General features: G+C 42.5%; 1 protein-coding gene across 19 annotated transcripts in view; it reads left to right on the top strand.

Annotated features, from left to right (window-relative positions):
• Window positions 1-2,633: 2,633 nt before the first annotated feature.
• LOC125750988 (T-cell surface antigen CD2-like) overlaps window positions 2,634-13,039 on the top strand; it is a 30,913-nt gene continuing 20,507 nt past the window's right edge. For 8 of the 19 annotated variants that reach the window (XR_007400473.1, XR_007400478.1, XR_007400477.1 and 5 more), the window contains exons 1-4: window positions 2,634-2,764; window positions 4,660-4,968; window positions 5,969-6,277; window positions 6,436-6,690. Coding sequence is in view for 13 of the 19 variants with exons in the window: in XM_049029391.1 (XP_048885348.1) it covers window positions 2,638-2,764; window positions 4,660-4,968; window positions 5,969-6,277; window positions 6,436-6,690 (1,000 nt within the window). In the remaining 6 variants the exon portion in view is untranslated. Of the gene's footprint in view, window positions 2,765-4,659; window positions 4,969-5,968; window positions 6,278-6,435; window positions 6,691-7,067; window positions 7,207-7,426; window positions 7,541-7,633; window positions 8,306-13,039 lie in introns of those variants that run through there. The other 11 variants (XR_007400475.1, XR_007400476.1, XR_007400474.1 and 8 more) reach the window with 7 other exon arrangements.

Here is a 13,039-nt window from a genome sequence, read left to right as displayed (position 1 = left end):
TATGAAAGAGCAATTGGAATGGGATGCCAGTCCATTGTAGTACACAAATGCAGACCCTAAAGGAATGATAGGAACAACAATTCGCATTTATGCATGTTTTTGGACTCTGGGAGGAAAATGGAGCATCCAGAGGACAGAATTACAAAACTGAAAGAACATGCAAACTCCACAAAGGCAGCAAGAACATGCAAACTCCACACATGCAGAAAGAACATGCAAATTCCACACATACAGAAAGAGCATGAAAACTCCACACATGCAGAAAGAACATGCAAATTCCACACATGCAGAAAGAACATGCAAATCTCACATGCAAACTATTTATCTATCTATTACATTGCTATTGATTGAACAAATTACCATACATTTTGTTTATATGACGGTGGTCATAATATTGTACAGATATAAATGTTTTTATATGGATACACTGCGATGGGCTGGCCCCCCATCCTGGGTTGTTCCCTGCCTCATGCCCATTGCTTCCAGGATAGGCTCCGGACCCCCCGCGACCCAATAGGATAAGCGGTTTGGAAAATGGATGGATGGATACATACATTATCCATCCATCAGTTTTTCAAATCGCTCATCCTTCTGTGTCACAGGGGGTCCGGAGCCTATCCTGGAAGCAATGGGCACGAGGCAGGGAACAACCCAGGATGGGGGGTCAGCCCATCGCAGGGCACACTCACACACCATTCACTCACACACCATGCACTCACACGGGCAATTTAGCAACTCCAATTAGCCTCAGCATGTTTTTGGACTGTGGGGGGAAACCGGAGTACCCGGAGGAAACCCCACGACGACATGGGGAGAACATGCAAACTCCACACACATGTGACCCAGGCGGAGACTCGAACACGGGTCCCAGAGGTGTGAGGTAACAGGGCTAACCACTGCACCACCATGCCGCCCCCAGTGCTAACCACTGCACCACCATGCCGCCCCCAGTGCTAACCACTGCACCACCACTATGCAATATGTACTGTATCATATTACATTAGGATTAAAAAATAAAACATTTAGTGGTAATTATAAATTTAAAATTTAAGCAGTAGTGTTCCCTCTATAAGTAGGATTCCAAAAAGGCAAAGAAAGTTGAAGAGACTGATCATGCTGGCAAAAGAATGGGTCGCTCTCAGGATCCCAGTGGATTCAACCATGGTACCTTGATAGGATGCCACCTGTGCAATAAGTCCATTCCTGAAATTTCCTCGCTACTAAATATTCCAGGGTCAACTGTTAGTGGTATTATAACAAGGTGGAAGCAATTTGGAACAACAGCCATGAAGTGGTAGGCCATGTAAACTCACAGACCGGGGACAACGCATGCTGGGGCTCACAGTGTGTAGAAGTCACCAACTGTCTGCAATAGCTACAGACCTCCAAACTTCATGTGGCCTTCATATTAACTCAAGAACAGTGCATAGAGAACTTCATGGAATGGGTTTCCATGGCTGAGCAGCTGCATTCAAGCCTTACATCACCAAGTGCAATGCAAAGTGTCGGATGCAGTGATGTAAAGAACGCTGCCATTGGATTCTAGAGCAGTGGAGATGTGTTCTCTGGAGTGACGAATCACGCTTCTCTGTCTGGCAATCCGATGGATGAGTCTGGGTTTGACGGTTGCCAGGAGAATGGTACTTGCCTGACTGCGTTGTGCCAAGTGTACAGTTTGGTGGAGGGGGGATTATGGTGTGTGGTTGTTTTTCAGGGGTTGGCCCCTTAGTTCCAGTGAAAGGAACTCTTAATGCGGCAGCATTCAAAGCCATTTTGGATAATTCTATGCTCCCAACTTTGTGGGATCGGTTTGGGGATGGCCCCTTCCTGTTCCAACATGACTGCGCACTAGTGCACAAAGCAAGGTCCATAAGGACATGGGGCAGCGAGTCTGGTGTGGAGGAACTTGACTGGCCTGCACAGAGCCCTGACCTCAACCCAATAGAACACCTTTGGGATGAATTAGAGTGGAGACTGCGAGCCAGGCCTTCACATACAACATCAGTGCCTGACCTCACAAATGCTCTCCTGGAAGAATGGTCAAACATTCCCATAAACACACTCCTACACCGTGTGGACAGCCTTCCCAGAAGAGCTGAAGCTGTAATAGCCGCAAAGGGTGGGCCAACTCCATATTAAAGCCTGTGTATTAAGGGGTATTAATTGTGTATTAATGGGATGTCAGTAAAGTTCATGTGTATGTAAAGGCAGGTGTCCCAATACTTTAGGCAATATAGAGTATTAAATACATAGATATATATTGTCTTTATTCTGCCTGTGTCAACCTTCTCCATTTTACTACGTGAATATGCACAAACTTCTGTATTTATCACGTCCCTGCATTTACTCCTGTTGTGTGTCGTGCATCTTGCATATATTCTGTCAGCTTCATGCCCTCTGAGCCTGTCGTCATGGTGTCTCCTACAGCAGCGAGCTGTGCTGTGGCCATGGAGCAAAAAAGATTCTTATTCTGAATCAAACCATCAACCAAGAACGTCGGGGCATCTTTAGTACTTTTCTTTGCAATAATCATCTTCAATGACTCAATCTCCCTCCCTGACGTGCAAATGTCTGTCTGTCTGTTTATTCATATTTTTCACAATAAAACTTCCTCTTTTTCAGTCTGCATTAAGTTTCATGCACAGTTCATTAGGCTGTTCATCTTTACCCATGGGAGTCAGCTTATCTCTCCATCTGATATACTGTGTCTGTGGAATGTCTCCCATATTTGGACTTTTCTTAATAATGGCAACAGCAGCACATGGTAAGTAAGATATACCAGTTATTCAGCTATGTGACACGGTATCTGTTGACTGGGCGTATATATGTGTACTGCTTGAGAGGTAAAGTGGGCTATCCCACATTTTTCACCCCTACCGCCTTTTTATTGAATATTTTCAGTTGGATAAGTTGTTATTATGTAAGTCATACCTCTGTGCTACCTATGATATATATCAATCGTAAGGTATAGGCACACTGATTTTTTTTTTTTTTTTATTCAACTTTGGAGCTCATTTTCTCAAAACTTTGTTTTTGTGGGATAGCCCACTTCACCTCTGAAGGGCACATGTGTACTGCTTGTAAATATGAAAAAGTCTGTCTGAATTATCTGTCACTGAAAGCTCAATCCGAAATGCATTGAGTCGTACTGCCAGTGCTGGTCACTCCTTGCGGAATAGCCTCTTCTGGTCGGTAATGAGAGCTGTGTGACGCAGAAAGGTTAGATATTGGGGGAAGAGGAATGAATTTAAGCTGCATTACAAGACGCCTCATAAAGAAACAGACAGTAGCCGTATAGATTAATGCACTTTTCAAATCAAGTAATTTTAGACAATATACAATTTCTTGTCACCAAATATTGGATTACGACAGTCAATGTCAAACACAAAGGAAAAACAGGAAGCCAGTTACTAAATGCAAGCTAAACAGAAAGTATTCTATTTCAGGAAGCTGGTTAACTGTGTGTTTGCAAAGTTGACAGGAGATTATTGGAGTTAAAAGTGCTTCATCTAATGTCTGAATCAATGTGAATTTTTAAGGCTATAAAAACATTACAGTGGAAAGTCTGCCTCTGTATAAGGAACAGCTGTCTGCTGGTGAGTTCCTTCCATTTTGCATGGGTGTGATATTTTCCTTACATAGGCTGGTTATTTGAGGTTATTTAGTTTCCACCGAGTCTGATCAGTTCATAATTCTTAAATGAGCAGCGGAATCCAATATACATGAACTCTATCCTAGTCAGTGCCAATGATGACGTGTCAAACCCTGTCAACACCACTTCTCAGCAAAACGCAGAGCAATCGGCCCATCCAAGATAAATCTAATCAAAGGAACAGAGTATAAGGGTTTTGTTTTAGGACAAATTGTATCAGGCAAGAAGCAAAGAAGGATATTAATTTAGGATGATTTTTCCAGAGAGGAAGCAAAGCGCAGTTTCGTTTAGGATAAAATGTGTTAGATGCAAAGCAAAGCAGAGGAGGTTGGGTCCCATGTGACCAGCGGCCTGGGAGGGATCTTCAGTGCAGTGCCAGAGAACAGGAGTGTGTGCAGCATGTAGCCCTGGATGAGGAAATAGTGTCAGTTACAGTCTGGAGGAATGGAGGCTGGTGAGATCAGACCAGGCCGCTGTGGTCTCAGGGTTTCAGGGATCTGTGGACCAGGCCGCTGTGGTCTCAGTGATCTGTGGACCAGGCCGCTGTGGTCTCAGGGATCTGTGACAGAAACTGGGAATTACACTCAGACATTCCAGAGGTGATTAAATAAGGATTTGCTATAAGGCTGCGCATTAAATTATTGAATCATTTTAAACGCAAACTGAACAGCTGTCCTGTCAAAATTATCATCCAGCACAGATTTTATTTTGTGAAAAGAAATAGAAAAATAGTAAAATCAGTCACCATACCAACAATAAGAAACTGTAATTTCAGCAATTAGTATTTATATCCTGGTGTTATAACTGCCATACACTCCATAATTCATTTTAATTGAAAAATTCTTGGACAAAAAGAATATTTTTCCATTTTCCCTCACATTTCACTACCGTTCTCTGATTAGCTGGGGTTTTTGCAAACTGCGACATAATGACTGATTTTAGGATCAGCAGGAAGTTCATGTTCTTCAAAATAATTGAGAATCCTTTATCTTTTCTGACACTTCCAGGTTCTGCAGGCTCAGACAGCGACGTTATAACACATTATGTAGCTCTGGGACGACCTGCGTTTATACAGCTGATAAATGGAGCCAGTGGCTATGAGCTATGGCTCAAAAAGGATGGAAATGTGATTTTAATGTTTAAAAAGGACAAAACTACATTTGTAGGAAATTGGGAATCTCAGTTTAATTTTTATACGAACGGCACCTTGATGATCATCAAGGCAGAAAGAAGCCTTTCTGGCATTTATACTTCGGAAATATATGATTCAAACGGAAAATCATTACGAACTGAAAGATTCCGCTTGACCATTGAAGGTAAGTTAGATATTTATCCTTGTGTAACTATGTAACGATGCCCTGACAGGCACAGATCTTCAACCCTTGCGATACCCAAGGAAAAGGAAGGTAAAGGCAAGAAATGTAAAAAATAGGAGTCCTTATTTACTGAGTGACACACATCAAACCTCAACTCTCCAAACCTGGCTTCAGATTAATGGTCAGGTACACAACCCCTAAGTGACGCCCCCCCCCGCCCCCCCACCTAGCCTGGCCGTCAACGTGGGTTGATCACACACACTAGTATACATGGCACCCTTATTAAGTAGCACCACAAACCCAAACCCACACAATTAAAAAGGGTCACTTCTAGGTGCCACCCTGCATGCAGCAGTAAATCACACACTTCAGACTCGAGACAATGAAAAGCGTACAAATCGCACTTCAGGGAAATGCACTCAGGTGTGTACAAAGTGTGTGGAATGAAAGACGCACCATCCCTGTGATCTCAGGGATCAGTGCTGCCTGGGGGATGGCAGCAGCATTTCTCTCTGCTACCCTGATACCAGACAGTCACCCCCCCCCCCCCCCCACAAATGATTCAACAGCTAAAATTCAAATTCAAAAAACTTCATTTGTCCCCGAAGACTTTGGGAATTAAACCCAGACATTCCAGAGTTGATACAGTAAGGATTTGCTATGAGGCTGTGCAGTAAATCATTTAATAATTTTAACACAAAGTTTAACAGCTGTCCTGTCTAAAATGACCATATAGTACAAATTTTATTTTATTCTGTACAAAGAAATAGCAAAGAAATAGTAAGATCAGTTACCATACCAATATTTTGGGTCCTGATGTTTTAAGTGTCATATACTTCAAAATTAATTCTAATTGAAAAGTCCTTTGAACAACAAATGATGTTCTCTGATTAATTCGGGTGTTTTGCAAACTGCGACATAGTGACTGATTTTGGGATCAGCAGGAAGTTCATGTTCTTCAAAATAATTGAGAATCCTTTATCTTTTCTGACACTTGCAGGTTCTGCAGGGTCAGACAGCGACAATAAAACACATCATGTAGCTCTGGGACGACCTGCGTTTATACAGCTGATAAATGGAGCCAGTGGCTATGTGCTAATTCTCAAAAAGGATGGAAATGTGATTTTCAAGTTTAAAAAGGACAAAACTACTTTTTTAGGAAATTGGGAATCTCAGTTTAATTTTTATACAAACGGCACCTTGATGATCATCAAGACAGAAAGAAGCCTTTCTGGCAATTATACTTCGGAAATATTTGACTCAAATGGAAATGCTTTACCATGGGAAAGATTCCGCTTGATCATTGAAGGTAAGTTAGATATTTATTCTTGTGTAACTATGTCTAATACTTACAGACTCTCTTTGTCTGCTCGGTGTATCTGACTCCCGGCCGCCATCTCGCTGATGAGTATCTGCGTGGTACTAACTCAGAGCAGTCACCCTGACACTGCGGCCTTCTCCCCCCAGAGCCTGTGACCCTCCCAGCTCTGTCTTCACTCTGCCTGCCCCACGGAGAGCTGAGGGTGTCCTGCTCCTCAGCGGGGGATAATCCCCAGTACTCCTGGCTTCTGGATGGTTTGCTCCTGAATAACTCCAGGCCCGTTTATGACGATGGGAAAGGGGCCGTCATTCTGGGAAAGAGCACGTCCGGAAGCCTCACCTGTACGGCCAAGAATAACGTCAGCGAGGAAAAGGCCGCAGTGACGCTCCCCAACTGCGCAGGTCAGTCCAGTGTTACATTACTGCAGGCATGCAGGTCTCTGAATGATCACGCTAAATAAGGGCCCTTTACTGGCACTGAATCAATAATCTGCTACCGAAATGATGTGTCAACAATGATCACTGATCACTAAATTCTAAGATTTGTACCAAAATGTATATCCCCATTGAATTTTCGCTTTGCAAAAGAGAAATCCATCTCAGTGCACTGCTTGTGTTGCCCCCCACCCACAGGGGATTATATAATTAAAAAATGTAAGGTGAAGATCCATAAAAATTGTATGCCCTCTAGTTGCTTGATTAGATTTGTAGGAGTAGTTTAAACATTCTTCTTCATAAAGAATAACTGAATAACACATCGTTACCATTTGAAACTGCAGGACTTGGACCAGTGGTAAACTGCACCTTGACTAATGGTAGAGATCGCAGTACGAATGAATGCTGCAGTGAGCCCTTCTCTGTTATATAATATGAAAATATTCTTCTCTGTCAATGGAAGAGAGACACTGGCTGTTTGTAATAGTATCTAAGACAAATATTTTGGTGATTATTGTAAATTATTATTATTATTATTATTATTATTATTGTTGTTGTTGCAGTTTAGCACTGGCTGTTGTTGTTGCAATTTAGCACTAGCCCCAGTGATTATATTTTGTCATATTACTTCTTTAGAATACAAAAGATAAATATGTACAGGATATGCTTGCTGGAAAATAATAAAAAGTGTTTTCTTTTCCAGCAGCTGATATGAAGCCGATACTTTTGGCAGCACTGGGAACAGTGGTCCTACTTCCAGTATTGACAGTGGGGGTTTACAGCTACTGCAGGAAGAGACCCCATGTGCAGGCAGAAGGTCAGAAATGAAACAGCCGCATTCACTGCACACTGTAACTTAACAGCTACACATAACTCATATAATAACCTTGACTTGTCTTTGTCCATCTAGACAGTAAACCTGACATTGAAGACATGAACAACACTGTAACAGAGGTGGTGTATAAAGCTGTCACAATGTAATTAACAAGTGTTTGTACTGGTGACACAGAGAGATTTCTGTGTAGAATGCAGTGTTAAGGACACTGATATGAGAACAGAAACTGCCTTTTTCATTCTCAAACTATTTTCTCATTTTTTATTTGATTATTTGTTCTGGGGAAACTTTAGCAATTTTTATGTAAAACGTTTTTTTTTTTGTGTGGTTTTTGCATCACAGATTGATCTGTATTTTTTGTATTATGCTTGGTATCATTTTATGTGAGTTAATTCATTGTGTTTAAATTGTTTCAGAAATGTACAGTTTTGAACGGCTTACTCGGGGGGGGCTAAATACAAATGCACACCACACTATTCAGAATTTTATTTGTGGAACATTTCGAAAACCATGTACCATTTTCTTCCCAGTTTTCCTTCTGTTGTTTTATGAAACAATGTGGCAATTTTCCACAAAGCAAACTTCAACCAAATAAAGTATGTAAAAGGCTGTGAAGTTTTGTATTAGCAGCACGATGTTAACAGAGAACTGCAAGGATAAGCAGTGATGGGAGAGACCACCTGTATCCAGCCTGATTCACGACTGAGACCTTGAAGGGTAAAGTCTGAGTAAAGAACAAGACTTTGGGTGGGGGGGGGGGCGGGACCAAGTTAAGACTGAGACTTTGAGGGAGGTGAGAATGAGTTGAGAACAAGGTCTGACAAAATCAAGTCCGTTTTGGAGAGCATGGTTTGCATTGTACTGAATTACACTCATGTTAATAATCAAACGTGATACTGTATTATTTATGCATCGTCATAAATGTTGCTATGAGATACGTTCATATGAGATACATTCAGCCCTCTGTACCCAAAGGGGCTGCATCTGAGGATTCAAACAACCACGTGTCAAACATATAACAAAAAAATTCCTGAAGTCATATGAAGTGATGCATTGGTAGAGAGAAAATTAATTTATATTTTCTCAATTTTTTTCTATATGTACTACAATGGTGGTTCTGTACTGAACATGCACAGACTTAATTTTCTTGTCATTATTCCCTATACAGTATTAAAAACTCTTTGCATCGTATTCACATTGTAGTAGGTATTATAAGTAATCTAGAAATGGATTATAGTATATGGGAGGATGTGTGTAGGTTATATACATAAGGGACTTACGCATCCATGGATTTTGATATCTGCGGGGGGGTTGGGGGCTCCTGGATCCAGTCCCTCATGGTCACCAAGGGGCAACTTGGTACATTTTTTTGATGCTCGGATTGACTTTGGATGTGGAGCCAGTGTTTTGCAGAACTTGCATTCTGCATATTTTTTCATTAAATTTGTTTTACAGATAAAACAGTTTTTTGCGCTGCGTCTGTACCGCAGTCTGCACTTCAGCAAGAGTGATGATTACCAGGTGTGTGTGTGTGTGTGTGTGTGTGGATTAGGTTTATATTACATATTACATAATAAAAACCTGTTATTTTGACATTGTGGGGACCATCTTTCAGATGCACACAAAGACATGTGAATGCAATCATAACACTAAAAATGCCAGAAGTCTCATATTTTGTTTGGTTACTTGTAGTTAAGGCTAGTTAGTTAAGGTAGTTAAGGTTAGGGCTGGGTAGGGGTTAAGGTCCACATGTTGGGATTAGAGTTTTCCCCAAAGAAATCAACAAACAAAGATATAATTATTAACCTGTTATTGTGTATTTGTGTGTGCATGCATGCGTGCGTGTGTGTGTACGTGTGCGTGTACATGTGTGTGCGAGCGGGTACACCTATCCTTATGGGGACACAAATCCATTTTTTCCCTTATGGGGACCAGTTTAGTGATGATTATGAAGAGCAAGTCAGCCGACATTCCCAGGTACATTGCGCTTCAATAGATGTACTGAGTGGCTATAGTCCCGTAAATCTTTGTGATTGTAGCACAGGAGCGGCTGTAGCTACAGGCAGAACAGACAGCTGCCAAGGGCCCCAGATTACCTGCTTTGTGGAGGAAGTGGGGGCCCCAACTAAAGCTTTGCCTAGGGGCCCTTAAAAGGTAGAAACAGGAGTGCTGTAACGGAAGGAAAAGGTGTTTCCCCACCTGTTGTAATGGACACGGCAGTAACTTGCCCCCCAGCAGTTCCAGCAGCAGCCTGTCTCCCCCCCAGGCACCCGACAGGTTTGTGGAGGTGTCGGAGCTGGCCTTGAGGGAGTTCCTCAACGCCATCCAGGCAGGGCGCGACACTGACCCCTGCTGGAAAAAATCTATATACAAGATCATCTGCCAGCTGGACAGCCCTGTACCGGACAGCTTCCGGCTGCCTGAGTGCCCCCCGAGCGGAGCCGCTGCTGAGTGACCTGCCGCGCACAGCCTGACCCGAACACAGCACACTCACTGCATTCTTGGTTCCTGAACTTTGTTTTTGGTTCTCCCTGCTGTTACCGGTTCACAGTGCCTTCCCGTTTGTTTTGCTATTTCAGTTGGCTCCTTTTCTTTTACTCCTTCTCTCCCATTTGCTCAGTTTTCAGTGTTTTAGTTAAACCTTCATGTTTGTTAGTTTTCCCTAGTGTGCAGTGCTGTTTAATTGTAATATGCCACAGCTGTTCTTTGGCATGCTGTCAATCAAATTCTGGGTCAGATACTGACTGGTTGCAGCCCATTCTTGCATAATCAATGCTTGGAGTTTGTCAGTTTGTGGGTTTTTATTTGTCCAGCTGCCTCTTGAGGATTGACCACAGATTCTCAGTGGGATTAAGGTCTGGGGAGTTTCCTGGCCATGGACCCAAAATGGTGATGTTTTGTTCCCTGAGCCACTTAGTTATGACTTTTACCTTATAGCACGATTCTCCGTCATGCTGGAAAAGGCATGTTCATCACCAAACTGTTCTTGGATGGTTGGAAGTTGCTCTCGGAGGATGTTTTGGTTCCATTCTTTATTCATGGCTGTGTTCTTAGGCAAAATTGTGAGTGAGCCCACTCCCTTGGCTGAGAAGCAGCCCCACACATGAATGGTCCCAAGATGCTTTACTGTTGGCATGACACAGGACTGATGGTAGCTCTCACCTTTTCTTCTCCGGACAATCTTTTTTCCGGATGCCTCAAACAATCGGAAAGGGGATTCATCAGAGAAAATGACTTTACCCCAGTCCTCAGCAGTCCAGTCCCTGTACCTTTTGCAGAATTTCAGCTGAAGCTACTTTAGGAGGTTCTGGTTTTGCTGGACTTTCTTTGGTCCTTTTGTGGCAGGGCTGAAATGCAGTGGAAATGGGTTTTTTGGGATTAAGTTCATTTTCATGGCAAAAAGGGACTAATTAATTGTAATTAATCTGATCACTCTTCATTATATTCTGGAGTTTATGCAAATTGCCATCATAAAAACTGAGGCAGCAGACTTTGTGAAAATTAATATTTGTATCATTCTCTTTTGGCCACGGCTGTATTTGTATTTTATGATTTCTTCATTATGACCCCTTGCAGCCCTTTTATTTTGTGCCTTCCCCATTGTGTTCATTATTATTAATAAATGCCTGATGTCTTAATCTCAAGTGGGTCGTCTCCTTTTTTCTCGCCTACACTACGCAGAATGAACATGCAAACTCCATAAATGCAAAAATAGGCAAACTCAACACACACAGAAAGAACATGCCAAATCTCACATGCAAGTTCCTCACATGCAAGCTCCACGCATGCAAGCTCCTCACATGCAAGCTCCTCACATGCAATCTCCTCACATGCAAGCTCCACACATGCAAGCTCCTCACATACAATCTCCTCACATGCAAGCTCCACGCATGCAAGCTCCTCACATGCAAGCTCCTCAAATGCAATCTCCTCACATGCAAGCTCCACGCATGCAAGCTCCTCACATGCAAGCTCCTCACATGCAAGCTCCTCACATGCAAGCTCCACACATACAAGCTCCTCGCATGCAAGCTCCTCACATACAAGCTCCTCACATGCAAGCTCCTCACATGCAAGCTCCTCACATGCAAGCTCCTCACATACAAGCTCCTCACATGCAAGCTCCTCACATGCAAGCTCCACACATACAGGCTCCATGCATGCAAGCTGCAAACATGCAAGATCCTCACAATAAGCTGGGGTCAGAAAGCAATAACCTCAGCTGGGGGGTGTGAGGACACCACGCTGCCCTGTGTAATCCACAAGGAGCACGTGTTTGTGTTTGCTGGTGCTGCTGAGGAAGCCGAGAATAAGGGAGCCTAGGAGCCATAAATAATGATAGTAACTGACAATAGTACTGACATTATATATAGTAAAGATATATATTAAGTGTTTTTTTGCAGATGTAAAACTGGTGACCAGGGTTCTGAATATCATTCTTGTATTTAAAATGAATTCAAATGCTTTATTTAATATGTTCTAAGTGATTGAAAAAAATACCATCCATTCTGTTTGCACTTAACTGTGTGAGTGTGCCCTGCGATGGGCTGGCCCCCCATCCTGGGTTGATCCCTGCCTCGTGCCCATTGCTTCCGGGATAGGCTCCGGACCCCCCGCGACCCAGTAGGATAAGCGGGTTGGAAAATGGATGGATGGATGGATGGATGTTTCCTCAATCATTACACAATTTCAAGAAGGTTGAAGAGGCTGATCATGTTGCTGAAAAATATTTGAAAGGTATTACAGTCTCATGATCATCAACACGCTTCAAGAACAGCTTCTTCCTCTGAGATATCAGACTTTTCAACTTCTCCTCCTGTTTATAACCATAATCAAGAATGAAATGCTAACCTTTGCATCAGCACAGGCTTATCAATCTTTCTGCACAGTAAAATTGCACATTGCATGTGGTGTACGATGGGTGTATGATACATTATATACCCAGATGTATGTTGTCTGTATCGTGCCTGTGTCAACCTTCTCCATTTTACTAAGTGAATATGCACAAACTTCTGTATTTATCACGTCCCTGCATTTACTCCTGTTGTGTGTCGTGCATCTTGCATATATTCTGTCAGCTTCATGCCCTCTGAGCCTGTCGTCATGGTGTCTCCTACAGCAGCGAGCTGTGCTGTGGCCATGGAGCAAAAAGATTCTTATTCTGAATCAAACCATCAACCAAGAACATCGGGGCATCTTTAGTACTTTTCTTTGCAATAATCATCTTCAATGACTCAATCTCCCTCCCTGACGTGCAAATGTCTGTCATCCTCTGCAGTATTTATTAATATTTCTCACAATAAAACTTCCTCTTTTTCAGTCTGTATTAAGTTTCACAACAAGTTAAGTTCACCTGTTCAGCTTTACCCATGACAGTCAGCTTATCTCTCCACTTCATATACTGTGTAACTCGAAGTCTCTTGATCTGTGGAATGTCTCCCATATTTGGACTTTTCTTAATAATGGCATAATGAGAGCTGT

The sequence above is a fragment of the Brienomyrus brachyistius genome, chromosome 10 (genome assembly GCF_023856365.1).
Source record: "Brienomyrus brachyistius isolate T26 chromosome 10, BBRACH_0.4, whole genome shotgun sequence".
In the NCBI taxonomy this organism is placed as follows: domain Eukaryota; kingdom Metazoa; phylum Chordata; class Actinopteri; order Osteoglossiformes; family Mormyridae; genus Brienomyrus; species Brienomyrus brachyistius.
The sequence above is the reverse complement of the archived record's forward strand: the minus strand, read 5'-3'. Positions and strand labels throughout refer to the sequence as shown.